At 39.8% G+C, this 10,928-nt stretch overlaps 1 protein-coding gene across 1 annotated transcript; it reads left to right on the forward strand.

Moving 5' to 3' along the window:
• The first annotated feature begins 1,656 nt into the window (after positions 1-1,656).
• On the forward strand, positions 1,657-10,378 carry sgsm3 (small G protein signaling modulator 3). The gene is made up of 19 exons (XM_077541126.1): positions 1,657-1,884; positions 4,336-4,424; positions 4,499-4,584; positions 4,963-5,026; positions 5,476-5,687; positions 5,769-5,876; positions 5,978-6,121; positions 6,201-6,396; positions 6,499-6,644; positions 6,782-7,012; positions 8,545-8,727; positions 8,820-8,975; positions 9,065-9,119; positions 9,215-9,264; positions 9,352-9,504; positions 9,580-9,650; positions 9,774-9,822; positions 10,035-10,120; positions 10,226-10,378. Exons 2-19 carry the CDS (start codon positions 4,418-4,420, stop codon positions 10,350-10,352), a joined length of 2,124 nt encoding a protein of 707 aa, XP_077397252.1. The 5' UTR covers positions 1,657-1,884; positions 4,336-4,417; the 3' UTR covers positions 10,353-10,378.
• The last annotated feature ends 550 nt before the right edge of the window (positions 10,379-10,928 follow it).

Below are 10,928 nucleotides of genomic sequence, written 5' to 3' on the forward strand. Positions count from 1 at the left end.
CGGAGACTTCTATGATTTATATTTTCTTTTCTATTGCAGAGGTTTTATCATTACCAGAAAAAAAAAAAACTTCTGTATTTCACGTGTGATAGAGGTGGATTGGAAGTATATGTATAACATGGCATCTTTATTTTAATCTCAATGGCTAAACTGCAACCAATGAGCCCTGAGCGTAAACCCACTGGAGACACCTTGTGGCACAATACAGGTATTGTTCAACACTTAATCACCAATGAAGTTCATGAAAGTCATGGATGATTTTCCCCTAAATCTAAATATTTAATTTGTGTTCCAAATTAGCACCCTACAACGCCCTCAAGCACACTTGGAAAAAGATCTGTACTTAAGTGGAATTACAGCTATCATATGTGTGTAAAATTAGACTTTTAGAAGTTCTGCTTAAACTATCCATCCATCCATCTATTTTCTTGACCGCTTATTCCTCACAAGGGTCACGGGGGGTGCTGGCGCCTATCTCAGCTGGCTCTGGGCAGTAGGCGGGGGACACCCTGGACTGATGGCCAGTCAACCACAGGGCACACAGAGATTAACAACCATACACACTCACAAGCACACCTAGGGACAATTCGGAGCGCCCAATTAACCTGCCATGAATGTCTTTGGAACGTGGGAGGAGACCGGAGTACCCGGAGAAGACCCACGCGGGGACGGGGAGAACATGCAAACTCCACCCAGGAAGGCCGGAGCCTGGACTGAGTCCTCAGAACTGGGAGGCGGACGTGCTAACCACTCGACCACCGTGCTGCCCTCCTGCTTGAACTACTTTAAGTAAAATAATAATGTGCAGACTTTGAACTGTTAAGGTTTTTGCTTTACTGTTACTTATATAAAACACCCGTTTCAACAATTTGGCACGTTGAAAAATTACATACAAAAGTTTGCCTCACTTAAGTAGTAGGTGTGCCCTACTCATACTGAGAGGGGGAAAAATAGCTTTCGTTGGCTTAGGCTTTTATGCAGTTAAAATCGTATTTTCCTCTTGCTGTGCATAGCCAAAAAAAAAAAAAAAAAACTAAACTAGCTAATGATCAAGGTAAGTATAAAGTACAGCTTTTACTCAAATGTAGGGAGTAAAAGTAAAAAAAAAAAAAAAAATCATCAGACGTACATAAATATAAGTAAAATTATTGATGCCAGAATACACCGCTACGATCATTGATGAAATACAAATACTTTTTATTTTGTTGTCTCCAATCATAGAGTATTAGTGCCCATTTAACAACCAGGAAACATAGCGTGTGCGTGGGGTATATATATATACGTCCGCCTCCCAGTTACTCAATATTTTTGTAGTTTTGCTCTGAATACTTATTCTTACATAACAGAAGTAATTATTTGTTGGACTATTCTTTTCTTAATGTCAAAGTAACACGAGGCTACTGAGCTACTTTCCAGTACAGTTTTTGTAACCCTTTATTATAACCACAACAGCAGGGGTTTACTCTTCTAATGTATTGTAGTCATTTTAATTTTTAATTTTTTTCCAGTTATGAGTAGACAGGGTTGTAGATGGAATGAATGAGGGGGGTGGGCGGGATGGGGGGAATGAATGAACAACTTGTTGTGCTACGTCACCTCTTACTGCGCGGAAGGATACTCAGAAGACGATGTCACAGAGACGCGTAGTTCCGGGATGCGGGACTATATTTCTTCTGAATGGCTAGTCGCAAAGGAACAAGCGTTGACAAGTGCAAGGATACAGCGGAGCTACACGGCGCTAGCAGGTGTATAATGGCTTGAATATTCAAGTCTCTTGAGAGATATGTCATGGCGCAGCATTCGGCGTTTTCATCGTTTCGTGAAAGGTGAACAACACGCCTTCCGCTAACCACACGCTTGTGTTTACACTTGGCGAATGTCACGGTAAGTTTGGTTCACCAGCTAATGTGCATCCTGACACGTAATTGTTAGCCATATGCTAACGCTAGCTAACAGCTGACAACTGTATGAACACATTGCAATGGTTTCTGCCACGCATACGACCAACTACGCTGTTTATCTTGTGGTTTCTTCAGTGTGACGTACTATCCGAGTGTTAAAAATGTCCATGTGGTTCTTGTTAGGCTTGGAAAAACGGATTGGTATGAAATAAAAAGTAACGCTATATTTAGTAGGAGTGAGACTGTTTGACGTCATCTCGGGACCGAGAGTCGTTTTACGTCATCCAATGATGCCTCGGGTCGTGACATGACATGTTCATCAAATTCAAATGGCATCTGCTGTCTTCATTCAAAATAAGTGACACTAGAAAAGCTATGTGTTGGTGCAATACTCCTGCCAAACTGCATCCTGTTTCGACGTCACGGGATAATCCTTTTGAAATAGGTGAATGTTTCCACTTACCCCTAATGTTTACCCTTGCACTGTGATGAGAAAGAGCAAGATTGTGCATGTGTCTCTAAGAGGATAAAATACAATTCTGGCCTGATTATGATCGTCCAGCTCAAGATAAGCATCTTGTTTTAGTCATTGTGTGGGTGGACGTATATCCACTTGAATGGATGAAAGCATGAGTCACCAGTGTTGGGCTTGCTGTGTGTAGAGGCGGCACAATTAAAGTCACATTTATGCACACAGTAGAATCTTTTTGCAGAATGTTGATTTTCCAAGGTAAACAAAGGTGAGCACTGTCACAAGAATCGTTTGACAATACTTTTGTCTAGTAATGTATGTTTGGATACTAAAGCTGTCTAATAGAAACTGTAAAAATCTGTTCTGGAGTCAAACTGTTGCCATTATGAAACCTTTACATAACTATATGGGCATTGTTTTAATGTTCTTAATGGGCATGTAATTGTCATCATAACTTAACCAATGCTAATGTGAAGATTTTAAATTAAAAAAAAAAAATAAATAAAAAAAAGTAGAGTAATGGAAGCATAAGTGGGTGGTTTGCATGGCTGATGTACCTCACACATCTCATTTAAAAAAATGTCATGAGGGTAAAAAGAAGAGGTCACTGTGAAATGGAATAAGAGCTAAATTATTTTAACAAGTGACTGTGTGTTGTTTTGAACACAGGCGTAACTTCTGTTAACATCCCTTCTCTGAAGTTAATTATTTCATTCTGTACAGTTCCAGATTCTGATGTCTCACATTATTATTATTTTTTTTATCTATCAATTGGTGATGTAAAAGCAATCATTAATGCTGTCGAGTCAAATACTTACATGAACTCCAACGATGAGTTCAAAGCGTTGATGGCCAGCCGTCAGACTCGTCAATGTCACTTTTGCAGGTGAATACTTTGGAAACTTATGCTTTTGGGTTACTTTTGTTCAACAGTTTGTACGAGAATTCTGTCACACTGGATTTCTTGGCAGGTGATTAAAGTGTATGTTGGGGCGTAGCACTCAAATCCCAATACTCTGAGTTACACATCCCCTGAAGCTGCTTGGCCATCCTCCCATCCTCAAATTGATTTCTCATCTCTCTTTTAAGTCCTAAATCCTCCTTAGGATGCTGTGCTGAATGAATCATTTTTGCTGCTGCCTCTTGCACGTCATGCTTTTGATGTGCTGGTTTGTTTGTGTGTGGCTGCACATGGAATAGTGAGGCAACATCTTGCGCTACTTTTCCCAGTAAGTGGGGTACGCTAACACCCTTGTTGCCATGCACCGATCCTTAAAGTTGTATTTTGTATGAAAGTGATGCAGATATAATATTACATATTGTCTTTTAAAAAGCTACTGTTTTATTCCTGTAAAATTACAACTATATTTCCTTAGTATTTTGGCATTATTCTTGTAATTATACTATAGTCAGATTAGTCTTGTTGTTGTTGTTGTTGTTGTTGTTGTTGTTATCAGCATGGCACCAGTAAGGAGATGGAACTACGAAGCTTTCATTGAAGGTTTAAATAAAAAAAAAAAAATAATAATAATAATAAAATTAAAATAAAAAACTGTATTTTTTTTTTTTTTTTTTTTTTTTTGTACCGTACTTTACCGAGCATTCTAATTTCGGAGAGTAAATAGGTGGAAGTGATGTGGAAGCCAATCAATGTTAGATTCTATACTCAGATCCTTAGAGAGTTGAAAAGGACCAACTTTGTAATTTGTTGGTAAGGATTCTGTTGTCATATTCTGCCACAGGGCCACTAATGTGCAAGAACAGAATGTGAGGAAAGTTGAGGTTAGTAATGAGCCTCTTGTGAGAACAGCAGTCATGTGGACAAGAGAGGAGGTGTCCTTATTTTTCTCTTTCCTGATCTTTCATTCTTTTCATAAGTCTGCTTCTTCGTTATTCACAGTGACCTTCATGTTCAGATGAGCTGCTGATTGAACTACTCTTTTGCTGTTTTGTGTTCACCAGATCTTGGACTACTACAGCACCTGACTTCAGCGTGACTGCAGTCTTTGGATAGATAGAAGGTGTCACTCTAGAATCCAGCACCATGTCAGGTATTGTTTGTTCTATTTTTAGTTTGCACGTTTTTCTCCAGCAGGCTTGTTTGATGTGGATGTCTTTATTTCAGGCACATACACACCAGCCCCTGGTGGACCCTTCTCCGCTCTCACTCCGAGCATGTGGCCCCAGGACATTTTGGAAAAGTACCATCAAGTAAGCATATGACTTACATGTGCATATATGTTTAGACCAGTGATTACACAACACTGTGCTGTGTTCTGTGAGAGATCATCAGGTGTGCCGTGGGAAATTATCCAATTTGTTTTGAAAATTATGCCAGTGATGTATAGCGGCAGGCAGAACGTGTTTACTTGATGACAGAAGGGGCATACTGTAATTAAACTGTGTAGCCACGTTTTGTGATATCATGTTTGGTGTGCCATAAGATTCTTTTTTTTTTCTTCTTTTTTTTTTTAATTTAAAATATGTGCCTGAGCTCAATAAATGTTTGGAAGGAATGGTTTCAATAATGTAAGCATCTTGTCACATTTTCCTTCAAATGCAATGAAACAGATGTTTTCCCCTCTACAGAGAGACAACTTAGAACAGAATGAACTCAAGTATGATGAGTTTGGCTTCAGAGTGGACACGGAAGGTAATGTTTAATCCATTATGGACAACTTATTACTTTGCTAATTAAGTTCCTCAAATGCTATCTGGCAAATATTCATTGGAAAATTAATTTGGATTAGAATTAGTTCCACTAAACATGTGATCTTGTTATGACCTCTACTGGTCAGTATGTCTTTGTACTCTTACGGACATGAAATTAGCATGACATGAAGTTAGCATTTCTTTTGCTGAAATGTTCGTCATTGAGTCTATCAGGTTTCTTTTTTTAAATATTGTCGGATTAGGCCAATATATTTTTATTAGATTATTTAACAAATCCACAGTTCTCGTTCTATAGCCACACTCTCTGACCTTAATTGGATCTTATGACATTATTCAAACTCTCCGACCATCACTGATTATAATGTGATCATTTCATTATGGTCACACGTTTATAATCATGATATTTTTTTTTTTCTGTCTTCTATGCAGAGAGTGATGATCCCAGCCCTTGGCTGGGCACTGAAGGTTCACCACAACATGAAAATCCGCAGCAGAGGTTGCGCTGGCAAGCCCACTTGGAGTTCACACATAATCACACAGTGGGCGACCTCACCTGGGAGCTGATTGCACCAGTCCTCCCACGCTCCGAACGTCTGCGTGCGCTTGTACTGGGTGGCATTCCACATAGCATGAGGCCGCAGGTAAGTGACCCTGTGCTATATTTCCCCGAAATACTACCTTTTGGAAATGGCTAACCACAACGTGTTTTTTCTCTCTGCCAGTTATGGATGCGTCTGTCTGGAGCACTGCAGAAGAAGAGGACCTCTGAAATCTCCTACAAAGAAATCGTCAAGAACAGCTCCAATGATGACTCTTCCACAGCAAAACAGGTGAGATCCCTGAAATGTGTGCACACATATTCACTCAAGGCAAAAGTAGTGTAAATAATAAGGGTAATTTCTTTATTTTTCAAAAAATATCCATCCCTTAGATAGAGAAGGACTTGTTGCGGACAATGCCCACAAACGTGTGCTTCAGTAACCTGACAAGTGTCGGGGTCCCCAGACTGCGACGGGTACTTCGAGGCTTGGCCTGGCTTTACCCTGACATCGGGTACTGTCAGGGAACTGGAATGGTGAATGTTTATCTCTTCAAGTTTTGCCGGTTGTTTCATCATTTATCCATTTTAACCCCCATCACCCTCCATTTTGCAGGTGGTTTCCTGTCTGTTGCTCTTCATGGAGGAGGAAGATGTGCTATGGATGATGTGTGCCCTCATTGAAGACCTTCTCCCTCCATCATACTTCTCCTCCACCCTGCTGGGTGTCCAAACAGACCAGAGGGTCCTTCGTCAGCTCATCGTTCAGTACCTACCGGCCCTTGACCGCCTTTTGCAGGAGCATGACATTGGTATGGCTTGTTTAGCTTAGAGTTTTTTTTTGTTTTTTTGTTTTTTTAAACATCTGTGTTGAAACAGTTCTAAATGCGAGCGTTTCCTCCGTGTACATTTAGAGCTGTCGCTGATCACGTTGCATTGGTTCCTGACCTCCTTTGCCAGTGTGGTGGACATCCGTTTGCTCCTCAGGATCTGGGACCTCCTTTTCTACCAGGGCTCCTTGGTGCTATTTCAAATCACTCTGGGCATGCTTAAGATTAAGGTGTTTACTGAGATCAGATATCTTACGATCATTTTTTTTTTCTTAGATGTTATAGAATGCCAAGATGAAACATCAAAAGGTGCTTTATCATGTAATGTTAATGATTAATCCTCACTAACGTGTCTCCGCTACCTCAGGAGGAGGAACTCATATCTTCAGAGAATTCTGCATCCATTTTTAACACTCTGTCCGACCTACCAAGCCAGTTGCGAGATGGGCCTGCAGTTCTTGGGGAAGCTTTAAGGCTGGCGGGGAGTCTGTCACAGGACACACTGGATGCCCACCGACACAAGCACCTCGCCTACATCCTCAATGAACAGGCCCAGCTCGACAGTGGGAACGTGTCACTCAACTCTAATCTCAACAAGGTCAGTACTTTTAAGACTACAAGTTAAGTGCAGTCCATATGTTTACAACCATGGCTGACACCAATACCAATTATTAGCAGTCCAGGATGCTGGTAGCTATGTGGAGCCAATATTCATTTTCACTAAAAGGGAAAATATTAGCATAAAAAATTTTAAAAATACAAACTTCAGTGTTTATATATATATATATATATATATATTTATTATTATTTTTTTTTAAGCATATGTTTATTGAACATTGAACAATGTTTAGGGTTAATGTAATATTGGCATTTAAAAAAAAATCTCAGTTAATAGACATCTTTGTTTTAAAAATCTAACAAAAATTTCTGGGCAGAAGCATGTCTTTAAAAGTTAAATAAAAACGTAATTAAATAGCTCCCTATTGTTTGCTACAGTCCCAGTACTGAGGACTCGGGTTCGAGTCCAGGCTCCGGCCTTCCTGGGTGGAGTTTGCATGTTCTCCCCATGCCTGTGTGGGTCTTCTCCGGGTACTCCGGTCTTTTTGCACATTCCAAAGACATGCATGGGAGGTTAATTGGGCGCTCTGAATTGTCCCTAGGTGTGCTTGTGAGTGTGGATGGTTGTTTTGTCTCTGTGTGCCCTGCGATTGGCTGGCAACCAGTTCAGGGTGTACCCCGCCTACTGCCCATAGCCAGCTGAGATAGGCTCTAGCACTCCCCCGCGACCCTTGTGAGAAGAAGCAAGCGGTTCAGGAAATGGATGGATGTTTGCTATAATAAGTAGTTTTTTTTTGTTTTGTTTTTTTGTTTTTTAAATTGTAATTATCTGAAGTATTGAAATTTTACCATAGTTTTAATTTCAAACAAAAACAGAAGACACAGAGTTCCCAGGGTCAGAAGAATCTATAAAAATTGTAATAATTAATTCCCTGTTTTACGTTTTGTTTTTTGTTTTTGTTTTTGTTTTTTTTTCTTTTCTTTTCTCAGAGAGTCTGAACACTTTTTAATGGATCTATTATCGGCTGTATGATTCTTCAAAATGGCCGATGCCGATATTCATCAAAATGATGAATACCGGCGGCAAAAATCAGCGCAGCCGATAAGCGGTCTATCCGTAAACCATCATTTCATGAAACAATGAAGTTATATAGATATAACCACAGATTTGCTTGCATTATTGTCATAATCTGACTTAATGACGTATGTTTATGCCACAAGTTTTGGAAGAATTTCGTGAAGTTGTAGTGAATATTTAAGACTGCATATCAAAGTTTACATTGATGATAATAATGATGATAATAATGATAATAATGCATCAAGTAAGTAAACTAACTGAAATATATAAACAGTCATTCATATTAATTTTAGCAGAAGGCTCACTTATAAGAACAAAACATTAGTTTAGTAAATCTGATGTTTATTGTGATACAGATTAATTGCTTTTGTTTTGAATAAATAAAATCATATTAAATAGTAATTGTAATATTGAAGAAAAGAAAGAAAGCTCAAGTCTCAGAATTTATTTTTTATTTTTTTAATTATAGCATAACATGCTTTTTGCGTGTGCAGGTGGTGAGGAGGCAGTCCCTGCGTCGAAAGTCCACTCTAAGCTCTCTGCTATTTGGGGAGGATGAGGCCGAAGCGCTCAAGTCCAAGAACATTAAACAGACTGAGCTGGTTGCGGCCCTTCGAGAGGCCATAACGCGCACTTCAGAGCATTTCCACTGTCTGGACCCACGACACTCCAGTGCTGTGAGTTCACAACACTGCAGCACTGAATCACCATGACGCTAGTCACTAAAACCAGTCAACTCAAAGTCATTAAGTGCCATTTTTCACTATAGGAGCTGACCCCTGACTACTCCATGGAGAGCCACCAGAGAGACCATGAAAATTTCCTGGTCGTGTCCCGAAACCGACGGAGAAGAGCGAAGGCGTTGCTGGATTTTGAGCGGCATGATGATGATGAGTTGGGCTTCCGGAAGAATGATATCATCACTGTGAGATATGACACACAATCACATAATTAATATCAGTAACCATGAAGAAAATGGTTGACTGAGACAAGCTGTGATTATTTTATTGTCAGATTGTCTCACAGAAAGATGAACACTGTTGGGTTGGAGAACTCAATGGGCTTCGAGGTGTGTGTGCATGCAGACGCATTTCCGATTGCGTTGTGGGTAATTTCTAATCATCCGTAATTTGTCAGTTACCATAACTGCGTTGCTCTCAACAGGCTGGTTCCCTGCTAAATTTGTGGAGATCCTCGATGAAAGAAGTAAAGAGGTAAATAATTTATTTCCATCAGATGTCCTTTCTAATGATATATTTGCTTTGTACTACTGTAGTTCCTGTCACCTTCTGTGTCTGCAGTACTCGTTAGCGGGTGATGACTCTGTAACGGAAGCTGTGACTGATCTAGCCAGAGGCACTCTATGTCCGGCCCTGAAGGCTATCTTCCTGCACGGCCTCAAGAAACCTTCCATTTTGGGTGGGCCCTGTCACCCATGGTTATTCATAGAAGAGGTACAGTAAATTATAATAACATGACAAATTTTTATGTCACACCACCAAACATCATTGTGCCCCACCCCGTTTCAGGCGGCCAGCAGAGAGGTTGAGAGGGACTTCAACTCGGTCTACTCCAGACTGGTGTTGTGTAAAACTTATAGGTAAACACACACACACACACACACACAAGCTTACCATGGATTTAGCTGGAAATAACATCATTGATGTTTGTACAGTATGTTCATTGTTGTAGATTTTAATTCAAGGTAATGTTTTTATCCCAGGTTAGATGAAGATGGGAAGGTTCTAACACCAGAGGAGCTCCTATACCGGGTGAGTATTTATTCACTATACAATACGGTGTGTGTATATATAGTTTTGATTTGGTTGATTCATTGGTTTGTGAGAAGTCGAATCTTTTTTCTGCATTGCAAATATCTTAACTTATTTTGCTTTTCTAGACAGTTCTCAGGAACCTTTAGACCTTTGTTGTTGTTGTTGTTGTTGTTGTTGTTGTCTAAGAGACATCCATTTGCTCTCTTCAGGCAGTGCAGTCAGTCAACATGAGCCATGACGTGGCTCATGTTCAGATGGATGTCAAGTTCAGGTCTCTTGTCTGCGTTGGCCTCAAGTGAGTTCTCACGCACACACACACGAGAATTAACAGATTGTTTCTAATTAAGTAAAAGTTGAAACCAAGCTAAATCCAAATGTACGCATGCATCTTTCCTAACAGTGAGCAGGTGTTGCACTTATGGCTGGAGGTGCTGTGTTCCAGCATGGCGGCCGTAGAGAAATGGTATCATCCATGGTCATTTCTCCGCAGTCCCGGATGGGTTCAGATCAAATGTGAACTCAGGTGAGAATTTGACTAAATAGAATTTTTGGATATACTTGTATTTGTGTTTGAGTTTGGTTTATTAAAAGGACAATGTTCAGTAACATTAAAAAGATGGCTGCACCAGATTTAGCACAATGCTAGTTTCCATCTGTAGTCCCCCATAAAATAAAATAACAGAGCAAGTTAAAATTACAAACAACTTACAAAGTTCAAAATATATAGTGCTGTATCATCAAATTACAACTTTTATAAAAGTGCTAAATTGTAAAATACACACATTTTAAAAATCTAAAACAAGAATAACATACATAAGTCACTGAGGTAGTAGTCGTAGTGTTGTAGCGTCAGCCCTCAGTGCAGTAGACATGTCCTGAATATGGGGACATGATCGCCAACTGGTGTTTCCGAAAGCTGACGCTTCAAGAAAAAGGATAAGAGGAACCTTTGTCCTCTCCGGCCGTAATCGTATTAAAAAAGTGGTTGTCTGTTCCAGTCGTCCATTCCAGGCCAGATTCTACGAAGTAGACTTCCACTGGTCCAATCTTGGCAGTCAGGTTACAAAAAACTTAGTACTTAGAATCACATTAAAATGAAAAAG

Source organism: Festucalex cinctus, chromosome 1 (assembly GCF_051991245.1).
Source record: "Festucalex cinctus isolate MCC-2025b chromosome 1, RoL_Fcin_1.0, whole genome shotgun sequence".
NCBI lineage: Eukaryota > Metazoa > Chordata > Actinopteri > Syngnathiformes > Syngnathidae > Festucalex > Festucalex cinctus.